A 23015-nucleotide genomic window follows, 5' to 3' on the forward strand; every position below is an offset into this window, starting at 1 on the left:
AGGGTTGGAAGAGATAAAGGGCTTAGCCCCTAGAGAAACCATTTCCGTTATTCATTTTGAAATGTGTTAAAATGAGTATACTACACCAACATTATGCATTTATTGCATTTTGAACACACACAAAGTTATGAATCCCAGTACTCTTGTTGTCTGTATTTGTTTTTACCCTCTTTCTTCATTTTAAAGAAATCAGACAAGTAAATAAAGGGTGTGGTGCTAAACGGTCTTTCCTCACTATGGCTGAAATACGATTTTGGTAAATTGCATTATTTATTGGACTGAATTTGTGCTGCTGAGCTACCAGTGAGTTACCTACTGGATGTTGCCCACATCATTGATGCATGATCTTTTATTATCTCTTTATGGACTCATATATTGACAGAAATTAAATGTAGTAAAAATGCTTTGTTTTTCTTTCCAAAATGGTTGCTGGACACCACTCTCTGAATTTAACATGCTATTATCCTATATTTAACTTCTTTTAAAGCTTATTAAATCTGTTCCCATCCGAAAATGTAAACGTGACCCAAAGTCCCATAGAGCTATTCCTTAAAATACCTTAGAAACATCATTAACTTCAAAAACAGGCAACAAATCATGCCTTCCTTTAAAAAATGAAACCCACTCATATTATTGGACTATTTATTTGACAGACTATACTCAGGAAAATATATTTAGCATTTCAAATGAAATGCAAACTTTAAAGAAAAACAAAATACAGTCAGGAATAACATTTTATTCAAACAATTTTGTGTATTTCATGCTGAGCACATGGCCATTTAAAGATGCCCACGGAGAATCAGATACAACGACGTGTAACAATTCGACATGTTTCTTTTTTACATCTTACACCAAAAATAGGTATACCAAAAACATTCCTGGAAAATCAGCAGGCAAAATTGATCAAAATGCTTTATACAGATAACAAAAAGAATACAAAAATGATCTCGGTCAAAAAATGTACAGGAAAGAAATCAAAATAAAATCTTTGTACAAACACCACAGAACAACATTAATGTTTCAATTACATTATATATAGACTGTATATATATATATATATACTTTGTGATGTAAAACATGACAAAGAAGGCATAAATTTGGACATTGAGCAGTGTTGACGTTATGAGGGGAAGCTACAGCACTCTCTTATACAAAATGTACAAAACAGCTGCTTCTAGGTACAACTAGTTACAACATAATACTGTCTTTTTCATTTTTTCTTTTTTTACAGTATGCCACAGTACAAAAAACTCTTTGTGCCTAGAAGTGTTGAGGTGAAACGAACGTGACGAGGTGTTGCCCCCTTAGTCATGTGACTTCAGTCATGGACGCCGAATGGTTCTGAAATACAAATAAAATTACATTAAGACAGTGATACAGAGCATTTACGATTAACATTTGTTCCAAATGTGAGAAAATATGGTTTTGGCGAGTAAAAAACAGTCAACAATGCAAACATGCATGTTTAATTTAACAAACTTGAACCAAACACGACATTTGCTTAGGAAAACATCTTTGCCAATGGAAGTCCATCAGGCGAAATACCTAATTATGACAGATTTCCATCGAGATGGCTGTATTTTGCCTGACTTGTGCATACATTTTGTAAAAATGGATATTCCAACCATTGAAGCAATTCAAGCTTGAAGTTTTTGCAAGTTCACCATCAGCACAGCCCAAGCCGTTACTACAAGCAATGCGCACTGGCAAATTAGACTCACTGAGCACATCATGAGTAAGGAACCATTCTCACAGGATGAATAGTTGCCTTCAAAACAGCTTGACGGAGTGCAATAAAATGGGTTCTTGAGACACGTTTTCCTAAGTTAAACTACATTCATCTTGGCACAGCATCTTAAAAACTGCCAATGATGTTCGCCTGGTGCATGTCTACATGGACCAACAATAAAAATAAATAAATACAAATGCAATGGAAATGCACTGTGATCAGCCCTGAAGTTAACCTCAGAAAGCCAATTTTGTTGAATTCAATGCTATACGACCATTTTCGATTAGACTGATTAATAAATTAATAATTTGATACACTTTTATATGTAATCAATAGACAGCCCTAATTTTTTAGTCAAGTAATGAAAAATATAACTCTTTGGAAGCTAAAAAAATACATGAATGGCTGGTAAATAGTCTCAATTCACTTGCCATTGAATTACTGTACACATTATATAGCATTGTTTCCGATGGTGGTAAGCACTTGGCTGGTTGCCTAAATGCTGATTAACTATCAGGCACATTTATCAAAAACCACAAAGCCACAGTGTAGAACATGTAATCTCAATTCCCCTTGAACAACCATTTCGATTTTTTCACTAGTCCAAATCCCAACAGGACACCTGGTTTTCTTTGTTTATCATCCACATCCACATTGATTGTATGGAACAGCAAGCACTAAATTGCACCATGTTGTTATTTTTGTCTCGCAAGTAAAGGAGAATTCCTCTGGCCCACATCAGTTCCTCAAGTACTAGAGGTATTTTGTTGCTGGCTGTCAATAGAGCCGTCTCACTGAATTGTCAGAATCGTTTTGCAGAAGAAGCATTGTATTTCCCTGTTGTATAAGGAGACAGAATGCAACTGTCTGGGCATCGGTTCATTCATGCCCCAGTTTTGGGGAAAAAACGACAAACTGCTATAATCACTCTGTAAGGAAATTGTGAAAAATATCAAAGCATGTAGTTGGATGTTTTGGGTTTTATGAAGCATTTTTGAAGCTTGCAAGTTTTGCTGCTTGGGGGTAGGAGGGCCTACTGGTAGGTATGGGGGTAGTATTATGGGTAGGTTTAGGGTTAGACTTAGGGGCAACTCAATAATTATAAATGTTATTACACACAGGTATTTTAAATGTAAGTACAATGTAACAATAAGTATGTGCACAATAAGTACATTGTAATAAATGCAGATTTTTTTTTTTTTTTTCCCCAAATACCAATATTAGTTAACTATGTGTAAGACAAATCATGTATGACATAAGTAAAATGAGTAGATGTTGGTAGGCAATATTTAAAACTAAAGGATATTGACTGAACTGTTAGATTAATGATTAAGTCCATCCCGAACTGACTGTGGAAGTGCACGTAGATGCAGTGTCCTTTTATTTGGCTGATGAAGGCTATAACTGTCATTCATTTGTAGTGTATGTATTCCTTTTAAGAGAGTGTAGACCATCCTATTAGAGGTAGACCGATATATTGTGACAATAGTTGCTTTTTGGAACTATCGGTTATCTGCAAAAATCTGTCGATAGTTTTTTCATCATTTCAAAATAAGAGTCCCCAGTGTGTTTTGGACTTGTTTATTCTTAAAAGTCCTAGTTATGCACCAAATCTGATTTTTCTTTCTGGATATTATTGGGATTTTGGTTGAACAAAAAAACTGCATCTGGGATTTTATTCATTTTGGACTCTTTGTCTTTGTCTGTCATAATAAAAAGTATAAGAACTTTTTTTTGACATTCTATAAATATATTTTAAATTAAATTGTTTTAAATTTAAATGGTTGTCGGCCTTTCCCACCACCCTAGTGATCGGTATCGGCAAAATCAACTATCGTCGACCTCTACGTCCTATGACCAAGATGATGCAAGCAGAGGTCAGTAAGGTGTGCCTCGCAGTCCAGCTGGAAGTTGGTGGCAGTGAAGTATCCCTTGTTGTATAGTTGGAGTCGGCAGAAGTTCATCCTCTGTAAAGTCCATTGTAATAGACTGAAGTGATGCAGACAGTGATCAACGAAGCGGCCCTTGCTGTCTGGCTGGCACAGCCTGCAGTTAGTATTTATCACTCAGCGACACATAGTGTTCATCTGCTTTTGAACGCAAGTGTGCATCCTACTGTGTCAGGCTTCTTTTGTTCTCCTCTCAGTAAGTGTGCCTGCACAGCTGGAGTTGCGATTACTGCTCTCTGCTGACTGCTACTCGTAAAAACATGAAGTAGGTACTGCAAGCTAGAATTGATCTGATGGTAGGAAAATACCTATTAGGGATTTTGTGCACGGTCAGGGGGCATGATTAATTGTATAATTGTAACTGATTAATTGCGGGGTTTTTTTTAATAATTAATACAATTAATGTTTTAAATCGTCAGACTTAAAGAGAATGGGTTTGTGAGGGCCAGCTCTGGGCAGGTCAGATGAATGCAGAGGAGGATGTTACCTGTGCACTGAGGGTCTCCAAGGGGCTCTCCACACGAGGGAATGTCATCAAGGGAAGACCACGGTAATCCTCCTGCTTCTGTTTGGTGGAAGTGGAGTGGGTCCCTTTGAAGTTGTTCACTACACAGATTCCCTACAATGAGAAATGAACTTGTTGGACATTCACCTTCTGAATGCAAGCCAAAGCCAAGAAAAAAAAAAAAAGATAAATTCTGATTATCAAGTCGCTATCCTGGAACTTCCATTAATACAAAAATTATTGGATTATTTACATAGTAGTAAAATTATTATGAATCACAACAATTTGTTATCAAATTTGAGATTGCTTGATGCATCACCCTACAAGGTGTAAATAGGAAATATGTAAGAAACAAATAAAAAAATAAAAAATAAAAAAAAGAATAAAAATAGGTGATAAAATAATATATTATTAACCAATAAAGGTAATAAAATTTTAACAAAGCAATGAAACCCACCAGAAAGAGAGCTACAGAGCTTCCTAATATGAATCCAGCGATGACGTCTGAGCAGTGATTGCGGTACTCAGAGACCCGATTGAGACCAGTGAGGAAAGCAGCACACAGGATCCCCAGACAGAGCACAGGCTTTGCCAGACGACTGCTTTTAGTCTTGATAGTGCTCGTGATGTACATCTGAAGACACGCACGCGCACGCATGCACGCACGCACGCACATGCACACGCACACACATTAAGGAAGTGTTTATTTACTGGCTTTATTCTGCGTCAGGTGACAGAGGAAATCAACTTATAAATAACAAATACACAGTGCATGCTCCACTTCAGGGAAATGATGGCCAATTAAGGAGAAAGTAATCGGAGTAAATAACCTCCAATTGCTTCAGAGAGAGAAACCCTCAACAATTTACCATCAGAAATGTGGCTTTAAAACACATTGAAGTCCTATTCACACTATAATCAAATTTAAAAATGAGTCCACATCGACAGTTTTTTCAAGACTCTTTTTGTTCACCTGGTGAAAAAAAGAATCATTAACTGACCAGTAAGGTATAAGCTTTGGGCTCTAAAAACTGCATTCCACAATGAAGTATGCTGTTAATATTGTTTGTCTCAGACTCAAGAGTATAAGGAATATTAGGGCTGCCACGATTATGAAATTTGGCTGACAATTTTCATATTTCTTTAAGATGCAAGTGTGCTTAAGTCTTTTTTACATATTTAACTTCATATATATAAATCAAATAATAAAATAGGGATATATGATTTCCTTTTAGGCTAACTATATGAATGACATGTAAATAATGGTTTAAATATCAACATATTTTGAAATACTTATAATATGTACTGTCTCTTTTTTTGGTCAACTTACGTTTTGGTCAGTTTTACATTTACACTGTTGATTTTGGAACTCATTAAAAATAATAGTGTAATTAAAAAAATATATTTATACACTGATGGCCAAAAGTTTGGAATAATGTACAGATTTAGCTCTTATGGAAAGAAATGGGTACTTTTATTAACCAAGGTGGCATTCAGCTGATCACAATGCATAGTCAGGACATTAATAACGTGAAAAATTACTATTACAATCTGAAAAAAATGTAACAGTAAAAAATGTTCTTCTTAAACTACATCAGAGTTCTCATCAAAAATCCTTCACGTGCAGCAATGACAGCTTTGCAGATCCTTGGCATTCTAGCTGTCAATTTGTCCAGATACTCAGGTGACATTTCACCAAACACTTCCTGTAGCACTTGACATAGATGTGGCTGTCTTGTCAGGCACTTCTTACACACCTTACAGTCTAGCTGATCCCACAAAAACTCAATGGAGTTAAGATCCATAACACTCTTCCAATTATCTGCTGTCCAATGTCTGTGTTTCTTTGCCCACTCTAACCTTTTCTTTTTGTTTTTTCTATTTCAAAAGTGGCTTTTTCTTTGCAATTCTTCCCATAAGGCCTGCACCCCTGAGTCTTCTCTTTACTGTTGTACATGAAACTGGTTTTATCGGGTAGACTTCAATGAAGCTGTCAGCTGAGGACATGTGAGGCGTCTATTTCTCAAACTAGAGACTCTGATGTACTTATCCTCTTGTTTAGTTGTACATCTGGCCTTCCACATCTCTTTCTGTTCTTGTTAGAGCCAGTTGTCCTTTGTTTTTGAAGACTGTAGTGTACACCTTTGTGTGAAATCTTCAGTTTTTTTGGCAATTTCAAGCATTGTATAGCCTTCATTCCTCAAAACAACGATTGACTGACAAGTTTCTAGAGAAAGCGGTTTCTTTTTTGCCATTTTTGACCTAATATTGACCTTAAGACATGCTAGTCTATTGCATACTGTGGCAACTCAAAAACAAACACAAAGACAATACTGAGCTTCATTAAAAAACCAAATAGCTTTCAGCAGTGTTTGATATAATGGCAAGTGATTTTCTAGCACCAAATTTGCAATTTAGCATGATAACTCATGGATAAGGTGTTGGAGTGATGGCTGCTGTCTAGATTTGAGCAAAAATGACTTTTTTCAAATAGTGATGGTGCTGTTTTTTGACATCAGTAATGTCCTCACTATACTTTGTGATCAGTTGAATGCCACTTTGGTGAATTAAAGTAACAATTTCCTTCCGAAACAGCAAAATCTGTACATTATTCCAAACTTTTGGCTGCCAGTGTATATGATATAAAATATATTTTTTTATTATATTATGTTATATAATATTATTTTATATTATATTATGCAACATTAAAATATTTCTGTCTTAATTTCTTCACTTTCACACGTTAGTTTAATGGTCTTTGATTAAAGCCACAAGCCCTTATTTCTCATGAAGCAAATCCTTTGAGATTTCCTTTCATCATTTTATCACCCCACAGAAATAGAGTAAGTGTGTGTCTCATCCTCTGTGTCACTCTGCGTCATAAACACTGCGTATATGAACCCGCTATGACCAGGAACATTTGCCATTACACAATAGCTTAACCCTTTAAGCTCTGAAGGTGTTTTTAAAGATTTCCTGTTTCAGTGAAAAATAAAATAAAATAAATAAAGAAATAAAGAAAAAAATGTAGCCTAATATTTCCTTTTTTTTTCTTCCTATTTTTCATATTTGACTTTATATATTTTTGGGTGTAAATAAGGTGGCTCCGAAAAACTCTTTTGTTTTGTTCCCAATTATGTCAACTGTATCTGAGAAAATGTGTATGTTGATACGACAAAGCAATCAAAAGTTATAGCATTACAAAAATTATTTATCCTAGTGTACAAAAATGTCTCCATGTGTCAAAAAGCCTCCCCAAACAAATAAAACAATAATTTTACATAAAAAACTAAATACACATGCAAACACAACAATGACTAAAGGTTTGCATAGTATGAAGACATGATTTTAGTAATGAGATTTCACAGAATGAGTGCCTTTTGACTTGATGAGTCTGCATTATTGAGTTTGTGTGATTTACTTGGCGCCATCTTGTGGTGGCCATGTGTAACACTGTGCTTCGTGGGGATTATCTAATGATCTATGCATCCGATTACATTGTGTGTGGGCTCATTTGAAAGACATTTATTTAATAATCGCGACAGGCCTAAGGAACATAAAAAGACATGGAGTAACAAACATGAGGGAAATAAGGGCTTTTGCAGTATTTATACATGTTAATAGCATGATAGTACTGCTTTTAACTATTCTGCCCTAAGTGTCTGGGTGCCAGAAACAGTCAATTGTAGAGACCCAAAATTTGGTAGGGTGGTCAAAATCCCAGCAGCAGTCATAAAAATTGTTCTGCCATTTAGAATTTTCTGAAAAACTATTTTCGAACTCACACACATTTAGGAATACATCATCCACAGACCCTGTATGCATGGGAAGATCATGTTTAGATGTGATGGCTGTGCATGTAAAAGCTGTGAACTGTTATCATGGTACTTTGGTGACAATTTGTCTGTTTGTTCCATAAAATAAACATATTATGTGCTTGAAAAGACGTTGACAGCAGCTACTAATGTAAACAAACATTTCAGCACGCATCGGAGGAAGATCGCGCTTGATGTATTGACTGTGTGTATAAGAGATATAAACTTTTTATCATGGTAGTTTGGTAACGAGTTGGATATATGTATATAAAATAAATGTACTGCGGTTTAAAAGACTGTATGAGAAACTGTTTGAGTGAAAATATATTACAGACGTTTGACCAGTGCAGCCTGTGTCGGCACAGAAACCGATTTGAATCTGGCAGCTTGTAACATAACAGGCTGTTGCAGAAACACATACTGTATGTGTGACGCTACTCTGCGGGGCCCAGTTACAAACCGTCACATGTCACATATCAGACTTTATTCCGATACCAGTGTCGGTATCGGGACATCCCTAGTAAAAATCGTAACTTAAGAACACTTATTATTTTATGGATTGTAAAAGCTTACCAAAAGCCTAGTTCTATATTGTGAGCAAAACATAAGACTTTAACAACCCTTCAAGTATAAACCATTTGAAAAATGACTTTCCAATTGAATTACCAGCACATACAGTACTAATACAACAGAAGACAATTGCAGACTATATTTCTGATTCACAATCCAGTTTCTTACAGTGACATAGACTGCTGAGTAGACACTGAGCGAAGCATCTTTGGAAGGGAAGGATCTCCTGGCTCTCTCCACCAACACATGGTTCCCGGTGCAGATGTTGCCATTGGCGATGAACTGGTGGTTTACGTGACAGTCCATCCCCGTGTAATTTGGCTTGCAGACGTTAAGGAAATACGGCGCCAGACTGCCAGTCACTACCTGACCAGCGTTGACAAAGATGTCAGTGGCAAACAGGCCAAATGCAAAGACACCTGTGGTTAGAAACAGCAAAAAACAAAATAATAATTCAGCCTGTTGCTTCCAATCAAGACACAAACACATAAGCAAATCAGACAAGGGCTTAAAGGATGTCCTTGAATACCAATGTAGCCTTAATGGAACAATCTGTTATTTTTATCTTTACCCAGAAGTAATTACAGATGCCCTCTGGAGCAAATGCAATATTTGCATATGCCATTTGGCAAAAATAAAACTACTTTTCTACACTTTATATAATGCATGTAATTATGATGTCCTCTATAATTATGTAAACTCTCTCAGAAGTATATTTTCCAACTCTTTGTTTGATCTTATAAGCAATAATGCTAAAGGAATAGTTCACCTGGAAAGTAAAAATTCTGTCATCATTTACTCACCTTACTAGGGCTGTTAATCGGTTAAAAACTGTAATCAAATTAATTACATAACATGCAGATTACTTAATCGAATGGCAAATTTATCTCAAATGTCATTTTGCTGAGAAAGCCCCCAAATAAAGATAATTCGATATATAATACATAATAATTAAAATAATTATACATATTTTATGTATGGCTTATAATAAATATAATAATTCAGATACTCAGATTGAAATATGTTACATTATTGTGGCAGAAGAGTAGAGCACTGATTAGACAATACAAAAAGTTGCATTAGAAGTCAATATATTGTTTGTTTTATTCCCATATCATTGAACAAGCCTACAGTCGACAGCAATCCATTTTGCAATCAAATTAATCATTTTAAAATCCTGTGTGACCGGCTCTCATTCTGTGGATGTGCTGCTGGACAGGTTTATTGAGGCGAATGGACTGCCCTCTGCTGAAGCAGCTTGTAAAAACAGTTGTACTTAAAGCTTAATTTGCTCCTAGTCGTGATGTCAAAAGTACCGGTACTTCAGTACCATGTCGATATTAAAATAAAAAAGATTTAACGCTACCAGTGTTTCTGCAGTACCTGTAGTACCGAGCACAGACTCAATTCGGTCCCCACACGCCGTCTGACTGACAGATGGCTGCTTTCAAATACTCACACGCCTATGAGTGCGTGCCATTACTACTTTAACACCGAAATTGACAATCAAATCAAAACAGTGATACGTCCTAGTGTGATTATTAAACCGCCAGTTTGATTAAATATAGTCTGCATGTGCTGCGCGCTTCAGCACGCTTACACGCTTATACGCTGAAAACACAGATTGATCACAACACCACATTTTATGAGCATCACGCTTGTTGTAGTAGATGACAGAAAAGTTCACTTTTACTGTAAGGTGAGCAGCACCTGCAGACTATATATTTATATAATTAAATTGCAGTATTTTGCACTTAAAAATCATACTGGATCAACGTCTTAGCCAGAGGACTGAAACAAAGGTCAAAAACACAGAACAGAAAAGATTCAAAATAAAAGCTTGACGGGAAAACTGAAGAAATCGCAACATAAATATATAACTAATGTATAGTACAATCAGGGCGCCCGTGGGTTTGTGGGGCCCTAGGCGAAATCATGAAAATGGGACCCCCGGTGTGAAAATTGTCAGAATTTTAAAACCACCATAGAACCACAGCAAACGCAACGAGCAGATTTTTTTTTTTATAGAAAGCACTAAAAAAGAAGCACTATACTGGAAGATGACAAATAACATGTCCAATAGCTTTTTTTGATGTTAGGTTAAAATGTACATGCATGAATAAGGGAATGTGTATTTAGGTGCTGTGACAAGTCACCATTTTATCACCTTATTTTGATCGCCTGTCAACTTTTTTCTAGAAGTAGAAATAATCCAGTATCTCAATGAATATGAGGTCATGGGAACTGCAATTATGATAATTACTGGGTAACATTTTACAATAAGGTTTGCATTAGGTATCATTATCAATGTATAATACAATTTTCCAGCATTTATAAATCTTGACTAATGTCAATTTATAAAAATACAATTGTTTAATATTTGTTCATATCGTATTAACTATTGTTAACTTATGCAATTGTTAATGTTAAAAATTGACTTGTATAATGTACAAAATTAACATTGACCAAGATTATTAAGTATTGTTCATTGTAAGTTCAAGTTAATGTTAACAAATACAAGTGTAAGTGTTACCCATTTAAGTAACACAAAAAATGCTGTTTAAAATAGTTTTGCTTGAAATTCCATTTCAACTACCCACATATGTTTAAATGTTTATTTAGAGCAACAAAATCAATGAAAACAAATTTGGGGGGGGAGAGCAAATTATGTATAAATAAAATTACATATTTTAAATAGGGCTTATAAACACAACACCCTGAAATACATATTTGTAAACAAATGTAAAGAATAAACACATACCTCTTAGAGAGCAGACATTTTTGCAGATAGGATGGTTTGGTTATTTTCCAGACTAATTGCTCATATTTTCACTCTATTGGAGTTTTTGCATCTTTATATCGGCAGTGTCTGAATTCCTTCCCTGGCAGATTATTCTTGAGAAAGTGTGAAAAGCCCTAATAATTTATCAAGTGCTGTTTCTGCTATCCTTTACACAAGATAAGCTTCAAAGACTCAAATAGCCACAAACCAATATTTTTCACAACTTATTTCCTGTGTTTCTGTCAGGCGTGCGCATTATTCAGCAAGGTGTGGGATCTGTGTCTAATAATACTGTGAAAAGAAGCTGCGCTCCAGATCCCAGTAATGCTTTGCATTATGAATAAATTATGCAGATTAGTGTGTACTGATTAGCTTTACTTCTTGCTGATTTTAGATCCACTGCTGTTATTTTATTTGTTGTAAATTTCAGTTATTTGTCTTTTGTGATTATTCAGAGCTCATTTTATACTTAATATTATGTTTTTAGTTTTCACCGTCATTGTGATTTGTATGTTAAATGATGAGGTCCACACGTGTTGCCTGCTGTACAGAGTGCGTCCGTGGTAGAAACTATTGGACTGCAGAGAATTTCATAATAGTCAAAGTTTCTTAATCTTATAACTTGTTCAATTATTTTATACGTGTTCGAGGGACCCCCAGGCACGTCGGGGCCCTAAGTGGTCACCTGTATCGCCTGTAGGACGGGCCGTCTCCGAGTACAATGCAGTATGTACTGTAGTGATAATAATATTAAAAATGATGATAATTAAGCAATATTTCACAAGCACGAGTGCTGTTGTACTGAATATATGTGTTTATCAATGTTTTCATTAATAATGTGATGCTCTATTGTGCAGCACTTGTATTTGACAAAAATAAGACTAATTTTGTATTTTGTATTATGCTGTGCGGATCTTTACTGAAGTACTTCATTAACTGAGTAAAAAAAAAAAAAAAGAAAAACTTTTGATGAAAAAAAATGCATTGGTATGTTGAAATGTTTAATTGTTAAATTTTCATTTGATTATTTGATTAATTCATTTGATTAGACACTATTTTGATGATGAAATTGATTACATTTTAATACATGGAATGGAAAATGGAATTTAGAAAAAAATATATAAAACTGGTTTCATAGGGTTCTGTTTAAAATAAACAAAGCAATTCAGAATTTGTTTAAGGAAACATGCAACTCTTAATTTATTTTTTACATTGATACATTTAAATTTGTTAAATAGGCTAAGAGTGTGTTCAATAGCATATTACCTTTTTTTTTTTTTGTATTGAAATTGGTATCGAGAATTGTGAAATTTTACTTGTATTGGTACTGACTATAGAATTTATGTAGGGTCAGGGGGCATGATTGTGTAAATTTGTTAAGACAACATTTTTTTATATAGTTAATCACATTAAATGAACATTAAATTGACAACCCTAGCTGTTACAAAAAATTAAATAAAAAAATCATTAAAAAAATTAAAGTGAATGGGGACAGGTCTTACCATATTAAGCCCCATAAAAGCAAGTGCATAAGTGCTCCATACAACTTGTGAGCTATATTCCAAGTCTTCTGAAGACATAAAATGAAATTGAACTCATTTAAATAAAGTCGTTATTTGGGTCATTGACAAATAAGGTGATAAAAATGAGAAATATCAAGTTTAAAACACATCAAGTTCATAGAAATGTAATCTTTGAGTCCATGTCGGTTTCACACATTTCTGAAAAACATTTATTGCATTTTCTAAAAAAAATAAAAAATGTAATGTGTTGTAACCATCAAGAAAGAGGTACTTTCCTTGCACCTTGAATACATGAAAGTGTACACAACTTAATCATTCATTTTAAAAAAGATTTTCAAACATATTTTTTAAGGAAAAATTATTATTGAATCAAGAATATCAAAAAGTTTTACACCAAATGACCTAAACAAAATATGCCTTTTCATAAAAATGTCAAAATATTGATATTTAATGACGTGACACAAGAATGATAAAAAAAAAAAAAACTAAAAAAAAAAACTTCACAAGCGGTCTTGAGGGTCTAAAGAGATTCTCTCTGTTGTTTTTATTTATTGATTGATTTTTTTGCATGAAAACGGCTCTCTCAAAAATGGTCTTTGATGATGGCTAACATACTGTATACGATCATCCACATGCTCGAGGTTGGTTTATTACATAATCGCAATTAATATATAAAATAATTACTTAATTGCATTTCATGTTTATAGTGGATATGAATTTGTACTCATCATCTAAGCATCTGGAAAATGTTTAATTCAACAGAATTTTCACTATACAAAATCAAACTAAATTAATGAACACCTTATTTCTATAGGACTAGTTTTAATATTCTGACTGCATCCCTGAGTAGAGCAATTTACTGAGTTGGGACTGTGCTAGTGAAAATGTTTATTACCTACTTCATAACAGATCTTGTTTTACTTTCATCAGGCTTGTTATGTTTTAATTCATCTTTAGAAATATCTGAAGGCAAACAAGGCCAGTTTATTTTCTCAAATAAAAAAAATCATTCAAACAGAACATTACGTAGGAGGAAAACTTTTTCCATAATTTGTCCATAAGTCTTGATGTTGCAGACTTTAAATTCTTTATTTACTTGCCCTTATATGCACACGGTGTAATGCCGTTGAATATCAAATGTAATAAATAAAAAGAGGGGCATTTATTTTCTGCTTCCACATTTTAATTTTCTGGGGCATTTTTGTCACTTTTGCCCCAAGCCCCCCTTAATTTCTGACCTTGACAAAGTACATTAATTGTTTAGTGTGGATTGCATTTGTAATTAAATTTTGAATGATTTAACTGAGCTGGACATAATCAAATAAAAAAGAGCAACACGTCACTGACCCATTCACTGAAAAATGTTTCCTTTTCTTAAGATCTAAAATCAAATATGAAAGCATTGACTTGAATGACGTTTAATCACAAGACACTAATGCGCCATTTTTGTAGTCCATGCAACATTTGTAGTCCATTCCAGAGCTTTAGCGGAGGGTAAACTACAAAGCTATTGCTTCAGAACATTTGGAACAATAGTCAGATGGGCAACTTTTATTATATTTTATGGTGCTTTTTGTCATTTTGGAGATTGAATGACCATTCCTTATTCACTTTCAGAAAATAGTTACCAGGATATTCTTCAAAAATTCACCTTTTGTGTTGCATGGAAGGAGGTCATGCGGGTTTGGAATGACATGTGGGTGACTAAATGATAAACTTTTCATTTTTGTGTGAACTATACCTTTAAGTGACTTGTCTGAAAATGTGTCTTGGAGTGAACTAGATTATAATTTATGGAGCCTCTCACTGTCTGAAGGGTGGCCATGAACAATATTGAAATGAAAAGACCAAAAAAACAAAACAAAAAACAGACCACCACTGGAAAGCGAAAGAACAATACAGGGCTGTCTGGCTACGATTGCTTGGTACTGTGAAAAAACCTTGACATGGTACTGTACATATAACTGCATTACCAAGTCCCAGTGGACACCATTACTACAGTCCACATTGCATTATGCATCAGGGCCAGTAAATCAAGTTTTCTCTATTTTTATAATTTTCTTTCTCATCAATGCTGGAGTGCAACATGGTGGGCAACATGGCAAATGTGTCCTAAAACCAAGATCCTGTAAACATCACAGCATTAAAGAAACCACAAGTAAATGTTTTATCATTAGGCTTTACTGATTATGTGGGCCATAATGTCTGTAGCAAACATTTAAAATTGATGTGTTTTGGAGGTAATGTTGTGTGTTTCTAATCAATAAAACATCCACAGCTCAACTGAGTCCAACTTTTACCTTAAAATCTGTCTGGTAAGTCATTATACCACAACAGAATCCAAAATTTAGTGGAACTCCTGACAGCTCATTGATAGCTCAGTAGATAGTGGTGTTTGCAGAAGGAAGCATTATCCAAAATCCCTTACATACCAAAGTTTAAGTATTATGAACTGCAATGAACAAATAACCACTAAGAACCACTAAAAGTTGCATGAAAACCACTCAGAAGACCTTATCAATGCAAACTAATGCCCTGGCAACAACCCAAAGCACCCTAGAATTATGGTGTTGAGTTTTGCGTGGGCACTAACAGGTCACATTTACTTCATATGCAAACAATCTAAATGTACATACTAGGGCTAGGCAAAAAGATATAATCGAATATCAATGATATCTGACAAATTTCCCAATGACGACTGCAACCCTCATTGACAGACGATGATTGACAATATGGGGAAATGACAAAACCATGGAGCTGGGATGTCGCCAAATGTATTAGCCCAGGGTATGAAATTAGCACCCGCCACTCGCCAAATGATGCGCATGTCTGATTCGCTGTTTGTTAAGAGGTTGTCTCGTGGAACAGGCGAATGTAAAGACTTCACACTTTCTTTACTGTTTCAGTCGTCTTACAGTATATACCTATACTGTGGCCAAAAATATTGGCACCCTTCTTAAATATGAGCATAGAAGGCTGTGAAAAATGTCTTTATTGTTTATCCTTTTGATCTTTCATTAAAACTATTCACAAAAATCTGTCTAATGGATATTAAACAATTGCAAACACAACACAAGTTTTATTAATAAACAAATATTTTTGTCAAATATATGTGTGGCACAATTATTGCCACGCTTTTATTCAATACTTTGTGCAATCTCCCTTTGCCAAGATAACAGCTCTGAGTCTTCTCTTATAATACCTAATGAGGTTGGAGAACACATGGCAAGGGATCTGAGAGCATTCCTCCATACAGAATCTTTCAAGATCCTTCAAATTCAGAGGTCCATGTTGGTGGACTCTCCTCTTCAGTTCACCCCACAGTTTTTCTATGGGGTTCGGGGTCAGGGGACTGGGATGGCCATGGTAGAACCTTGATTTTGTGGTCAGTGAACCATTTTTGTGTTGATTTTTATGTGTGCTTTGGATCATTGTCCTGCTGGAAGATCCAACCATGGCCCATTTTAAGCTTTCTGGCAGAGGCAGTCAGGTTTTGATTTAGTATCTGTTGGTATTTGATAGAGGCCATGTATCCAAAAGAGATGTCCAGGACCTATGGCAGAAATACAGCCACACAACCTTAAAGATCCACCACCATATTTAACTGTGGACATGAGGTATTTTTCCATATGGCTACCTCTCTGTGTGCATCAAATCCATCTCTGGTGTTTGCTGCCAAAAAGGTCTATTTTTGTTTCATCTGGCCATAGACCCTGGTTCCATTTGAAGTTCCAGTAGTGTCTGGCAAGCTGAAGACGCTTGAGTTTGTTGTTGGATGACCGCAGAGGTTTTTTACGTGAAACCCTCCCAAAAAACTTGTTGTGATGTAGGTGACGTCTGACTGTAGTTTTGGCGACTTTCTGCCCACAAGATCCAACTTATTTCTGCAATTGTCCAGCTGTGATACTTGGAGAATGTTTGGCTACTCGAACCATCCTCACCATGCATGGAGTCAATATAGACACATGTCCTCTTCCAGGCCAATTCTTAACATCTCCAGGTAATTGGAACTTCTTAATTATTGCCCTGATGGTGGAAATGCTTTAGCTATTTTCTTATAGCCACTTCCCATTTTGTGAAGCTCAACAACCTTTTGTCACACATCATGACTTTATTCTTTGGTCTTACCCATTGTAATATATGAATTTAGGAATTTGGCTTGTGTGTTACCTCATATTTATACCCCTGTGAAACAAGAAGTCATTGCTTTCTTTGTAGTCAATTTCATGTTCCTAGTCACTCAGGTGTCCTAAAAAAATGAAAAATATAAATATACAACAAAAATATACTTCAGATATACTTTACTCATAAGAATTTCTAGGGGTGCCAATAATTGTGGCAAGTGTGTTTTGGGTAAAAATATTTAATTATGAGATTTTGCAATTATGAGATTTTTGAATGAAAGATCAAAAGGATAAAAAAAAATAAAAAAAAATAAATAAATAAAACAAATCATTTACCAAGGGTGCCAATATTTTTGGCCACAACTGTGTGTATATATATATATTACAGCTTTCAGAATTAACACGTTAACGCATGTGATTAATTAAAAAAGTTTAAGGCTTTAAAAAAAAAAAAAATCTTTAATCACGTTTAACACATACAGCTAATAAAGAATAAACCAGCATAAACGCTGGTTGGAAGGGCGGAAACTTTGTAATGTATCATGAGACATTACACTGATGCACACTTCACAACATGCACACTCACAACAGTGCATCCGTGTTAGTGATAAAATGATGGAGAAAGCACCTCTTTGATGTGCTATTTGATGTACAAAACAAGCCCAGATGGAACTTGTGATAGAAATCAGGTATTTTTCAGCCTATGTAAGGCACATTTTAATTACTAGAGAAGCACGTCAAGTCTTAACTATCACCAAAACACAAAATTAGATGTTTTTGTCTGCAAGCACTTTTCATGTGGAGTTCAAAGCGGCACTGGACGTGAACTGAATGTGGCTTCATGATTGATGTAGGAAAGTGGATAGTCAGAGTCTACTGGCAGATTAATATTGTGGAGGATGAGAGTTTAAGATATTAAATGTCCACTGCAAAGAAAAAGGAGACTAGATCTTTCAATTAGTCAAACTCCCACTTAGAGGAAAGAAAACAAACAAACAAACAGATAAGTTGCATCTGTTTAAGTCGCACTTATAGCCTAACAGAGGTTGCATGTGGCAGGCATTAGGACCCAGGAGTCACTGACTTCCCATCGGCCGCTCAGCATGTCAAGACGTGCTCTGTGAAGATTACCTCAAGATATACGGATCCTATTACATTGTATTCGGGCTCATTTTAATCAGGAGCATCTGCTAAAAATAATCTTGTGTGACAATTTTTCATATCCTGTTTATGCTTCATTAAAAAAACAAAAAAAAACAAATACGCCACATCTGTTAATAGACACATATATATTTTGATGTAATGCATCGCAAGCCATCAACATATCACAACTGAAGCTGCAGAATTTAGAGTTTAAAATGATCTCACGTTACGTCCTATGAGATAAAACGACTATTCGGCAAGGAAAATGTTTCTGTAGAAATGTTTTTCTTGTTGACCAGTGTTGGGTAAGTTACTTAAAAATAGCAATCCACTACAAATTAATAATTGAAAAGTAACCACATTACTAATTACTTTACTTTAAAGCTACTTCCCAAAACACTTCTATGCACAACAAATTCATAATAATATGTATATTTCTTCCTTGTTCAAGTCATACACTCATCACCTCATATTTCTCCTTGACAATGACTCGTTACGGTGCCATAATGTATTCTATATTAATAATATATTAGAAATAAGCATAACCCTATAATGTACTTAACTTTAATTAAATTAATTGAAAGTCAGTAACTGTAATCTGACTAGAAGAATTAAAATGAAATGCATTACACTACTATTTTATTAAAAGTTAACTAGATTACTGTAACTAATTATTTTGCAATTGTAATACACCCAACACTGTTGTTGACGTTGTCGATAACGTAGATGCGTTTCAGCCCTACTCTATAATAACCACTTCTAAAATGCAAACCAAACAGAACATGCTTTAAAATGGGTAGACTTTATGATGACATTCTAAATGCTTAATATATTAAATATTTGTTTTATTTATTCTAATAAATAATTATTTTCATATTTTATCTTGGGAGCAAAATGTCCATCAGTTGAATCATTCTTTTGGAAGAGCCTTTTGAAGTGATTATTTTTAAACACTTCCGTTTGGAACACCGCATAGCAGTCGTGATTGTTCTCCCTTCTTATGTGCCCTACAAAGGTGTTATTTATGCCATTTGAAATGCAATGCACATTTTGAATGTGTCTTACACACCTGATTCAACTCATCGGTTAATAAATAGAGTGCTTCAAGACCTAAAATGGGTTTGTCAGATAATGGAGACATCAAAAATGTGTATTGTTGGGGGGCCGGCTGGAAAAAACGTGTATACCCATTGGTATATTTTATCACCCTGCTCATGAGATTTTGGACAGAAAAATCCATATCTGTCGACCAAAGAACACTGACACTGATCAAACCAGAAGACTCACCGATAAACCTGATGATTCTGCGGATAAGAGGGTTTAGATAGCAGCATTCCCCCGTCACAATGGTTTTCTCCTGGGCGATGAGAGCTTCTCTAGTGGACTTCATGATATACATGGTGATCTCACCAATAAATATCTACACACAGAACAAGTAATGATTAGATTCAAGCAAATGTGTCTTTTGTAAATGCAATTAAAATGCGTAACTGAACTTGTTAGCACTTCTTTTTTTTTTTTTTTTTTACATTTACTAAGGGATCATATTATGCTCTTAGGCATTTATTTTTTTTCCCCCTTGAAGTCAACTTATTATGTTAGTCAAGGTTTCTTGCACCAAACAATTGAGTCATTTAGTTTTTCCACTGTACCTTTAAAACTTCTATATGCAAAAGGCCTCTATTGATTGGCTTCACACATGAAAATGGACATTCACAATGTTGTTCATGGTCATATAGACATTTTTACATAGTCAATGAACAAGGAGGATAGACATTATTTTGAATTCTTTGAGCGGAAAACAAAAGCTTTTCTGTTAAAAGTGTTTTAGAAAGTAAATTTTAATTATTTAGTATTTTCAATAAGTTAATCAGTAAAGCCAGTAATCTGATTAAAATTTTAGAGTAGCAATTAGCAATTTGTAGTTAATGACTTTTGTGAGCAACTTACCCAACACTGTTCATGATACATCCCCTTTATGAAACAAAAACAGGCTTTCAAAAAAGTCTGTGCTTTCGTGCTGTGAAATTGCTTGAACCTCTAATAATCAATTCACTGTGCCCTTGTTTTATTTTGAGTGCACCAACTGTAACTAAACAAGAAGTTATGCACTAATGGTAATAATAATTCTAATACTGTGAAAAAACAAACATAATTCATGCATATTTGCAATCTGGCACAGTATTAATTTGTTGAACAAAAGATATATCCTAAGACATAAAATGTCAAATATTACAAATATTTAAAGTCAGCACAAAACAATGTTCACAACCCACTTTATTTCTGTAATGTGGCGTATTACTTAGTGAAACAGGATATTCAACAAAAGAAAAAATAGTCGGGACTTTTTACATCAGGAATTGATTGGATGGTAAAAAATTGGTTTATTTGACAGTTGTTTGGAAGGTAGACTATGAAAAATAAGAGGCTTGGCAACAGCAGCTGAAAAGGAAAGTTGTTTTATAAGTTATTTCATTTTCATGAAAGAGTAAGTGCTGCTGTCAGTCGATTGAAATTTGCAATCACGATTAATCGCATAATTTGTCGTAGTTAATCTTGATTAATCGCAAATTTATAAGTGCTGAAATTTGACTCTAAATATCCTCATTTTCCTGTCAAAATGCATTTCTTTCCTTCTTAGGAAAGAAAACAAAACACTATGTTACAATATAATGCTTTATTAACATTTTCAAAACAAAACTTTTCACAGTATAAAGATAGAAATGCACTAAATTAGCACTAATTCAGGTAACATTAAATGTTTCCCAAAGTCTAAGTGGGAGTTTGACTAATTGACATAACTATTTTCCCCTTAGGTTGCATTTTCATTGCAATGGGCATTAAATCTCTTAAACTCTCATCCTCATGATTCGTGTCAGGGCCGCTTTGAACTACATATGAAAAATGCTTGCAGATAAAAATGTCTCATTCAAGATTCCACCCTTCTAACAAGTGTTTATGCTGTATTAACGGTAAATGCGCTAATTGTGATTAAGAAAAAAAATAACAGGTTAAACCTTTCAATTTAATTTAATTTCAACAGCTCTTTTAAGAAAACAAATTTTTTCCCTTAAAATAAATCACACATGTTAACAATAAGCTTAGGAAAGTAAAGGGTCAATATTGATTTGCTGTTGACTTCAAAGGTATATGTAAATTTTATGTAGACATCAACTGTCAAATTCGAGCCCGACGAGAACAGGGAAAAAAAAATAATAATTTATTAAAACAACGTTGGCTTTCAGGCCTGGTTCGGGTTTGTAGTAATGAAAGACAACAAGCCCGAACAGATTAGTTAGGGCTTATTATTTCTAAAAAGTGGAAGGACAAATCAGCAATAAACTGCAATAGTGAAATATAAAACTCAGAAGACATTTTATAGGTTACTTTAAAGTCAGATATTTTCAAGCCACTGACCAATTCTGAAGACACCAAATGTAAATGTGGTTTTATATTTCATTTCATTTGTCCGTCAAATAGAAGAGTGGAAGATAGCTCATAAGAATATTTTATGCCATATAGGGAAGGGAAAAGTTAAAGACTCTCAAGACTTCCATCACAGACTGGTATTGCAGTATTTTATATCTCCTGAGTAAAACTCACTTCAGCCCTGTTTAAAGCTGAAACCACATAATTTGATTTCTGTGCTTGGAACGATGGAATTGGATCGCAGTGTTCACCTTTTACAACAGTACAGATGGTACTGATGAAAACTCCACTCTAGCTATATCTAAGTTATTTCATATTTCATAACACATACAGTATTTCACACACACACACACATGTTGGTGCAGCTATCCCTATGAGGACTCTCCACAGACATAATGATTTTTATACTGTACGAACTATAGATTCTATCCCCTAACGCTACCCCTAAACCTTACCCTCACAAAAAACGTTCCGCATTTAAAAAAAAAAAAAAACATTGTTTAGTATGTTTTTTTAAGCGATTTGAATTATGGGGACACTAGAAATGTCCTCATAAACCACATTTATAGCATAATACCCTTGTAATTACCAGTTTGTAACCTAAAAAAAAGTCCTCGTAAACCACTTAAACCTGCCCACACACACACACTCCTTCATGGCAATGGTATTCCTGATGGCAGTGACCTCTTTCAGCAGGATAATGTGCCCTGCCACACTACACACATTGTTCGGGAATGGTTTGAGGAATATAATGAAGAGTTCAAGGTGTTGCCCTGGCCTCCAAATTCCCCAGATCTCAATCCGATTGAGCATCTGTGGGATGTGCTGGACCAACAAGTCCGATTCATGGCGGCTCCACCTCACAGCTTACAGGACTTGAAGGATCTGCTGTTAATGTCTTGGTGCCAGATACCACAGGACGCCTTCAGGGGCCTTGTAGAGTCCATGCCTCGGCAGGTCAGCGCTGTTTTGGCAGCACGCAGAGGATCAACAGCATATTAGGCAGGTGGTCATAATGTTTTGGCTCATCAGTGTATATGCAAAACCCTTCATCTGGTTAATATATAGACTATAAAAGGCTTAATTTGTAAAATAATTGAATATATAGAGCATTGTAACGGAGCCAAGTCTCCGACAATGCAAAAGAAGAGTCTCCTTGTGTGTTTCAGGCTTGTTTATAGAAGTCCCATGTTATGCACCAAATCGTAATTTTTTTTCTGGTTATCATTTGGATTTTTTGTTGACTAATAAACTGCATCTGTGATTTTATTTATTTTGGATTCTTGTAGCCTCAGTGTCTGAACCCGTCACAGTACGGAAAGACCGCGATTTGTTTTTTATACTATCGTCCGATTAATCGGTTATCTGCCTTTTCCACCACCTTAGTTATCGTATCGGCAAAATCCACTATCGGTTGACCCCTAGTATGGAAAAACAGACATTTAT

At 34.9% G+C, this 23015-nt stretch overlaps 1 protein-coding gene across 1 annotated transcript in view; it reads right to left on the bottom strand.

Annotated features, from left to right (window-relative positions):
• Nucleotides 1–636: 636 nt before the first annotated feature.
• Nucleotides 637–23015, bottom strand: part of LOC127433393 (phospholipid phosphatase-related protein type 1) — a 95781-nt gene continuing 73402 nt past the window's right edge. Inside the window, exons 4-8 of the mRNA XM_051685259.1 lie at nucleotides 19428–19560; nucleotides 8737–8987; nucleotides 4641–4817; nucleotides 4166–4297; nucleotides 637–1341 (exon numbers count right to left, since the gene is read on the bottom strand). Of these exons, the coding sequence (XP_051541219.1) occupies nucleotides 1309–1341; nucleotides 4166–4297; nucleotides 4641–4817; nucleotides 8737–8987; nucleotides 19428–19560 (726 nt within the window). The 3' untranslated portion in view covers nucleotides 637–1308. The remainder of the gene's footprint in view (nucleotides 1342–4165; nucleotides 4298–4640; nucleotides 4818–8736; nucleotides 8988–19427; nucleotides 19561–23015) is intronic.

This window comes from Myxocyprinus asiaticus, chromosome 43 (assembly GCF_019703515.2).
Source record: "Myxocyprinus asiaticus isolate MX2 ecotype Aquarium Trade chromosome 43, UBuf_Myxa_2, whole genome shotgun sequence".
Taxonomy (NCBI): Eukaryota; Metazoa; Chordata; class Actinopteri; order Cypriniformes; family Catostomidae; genus Myxocyprinus; species Myxocyprinus asiaticus.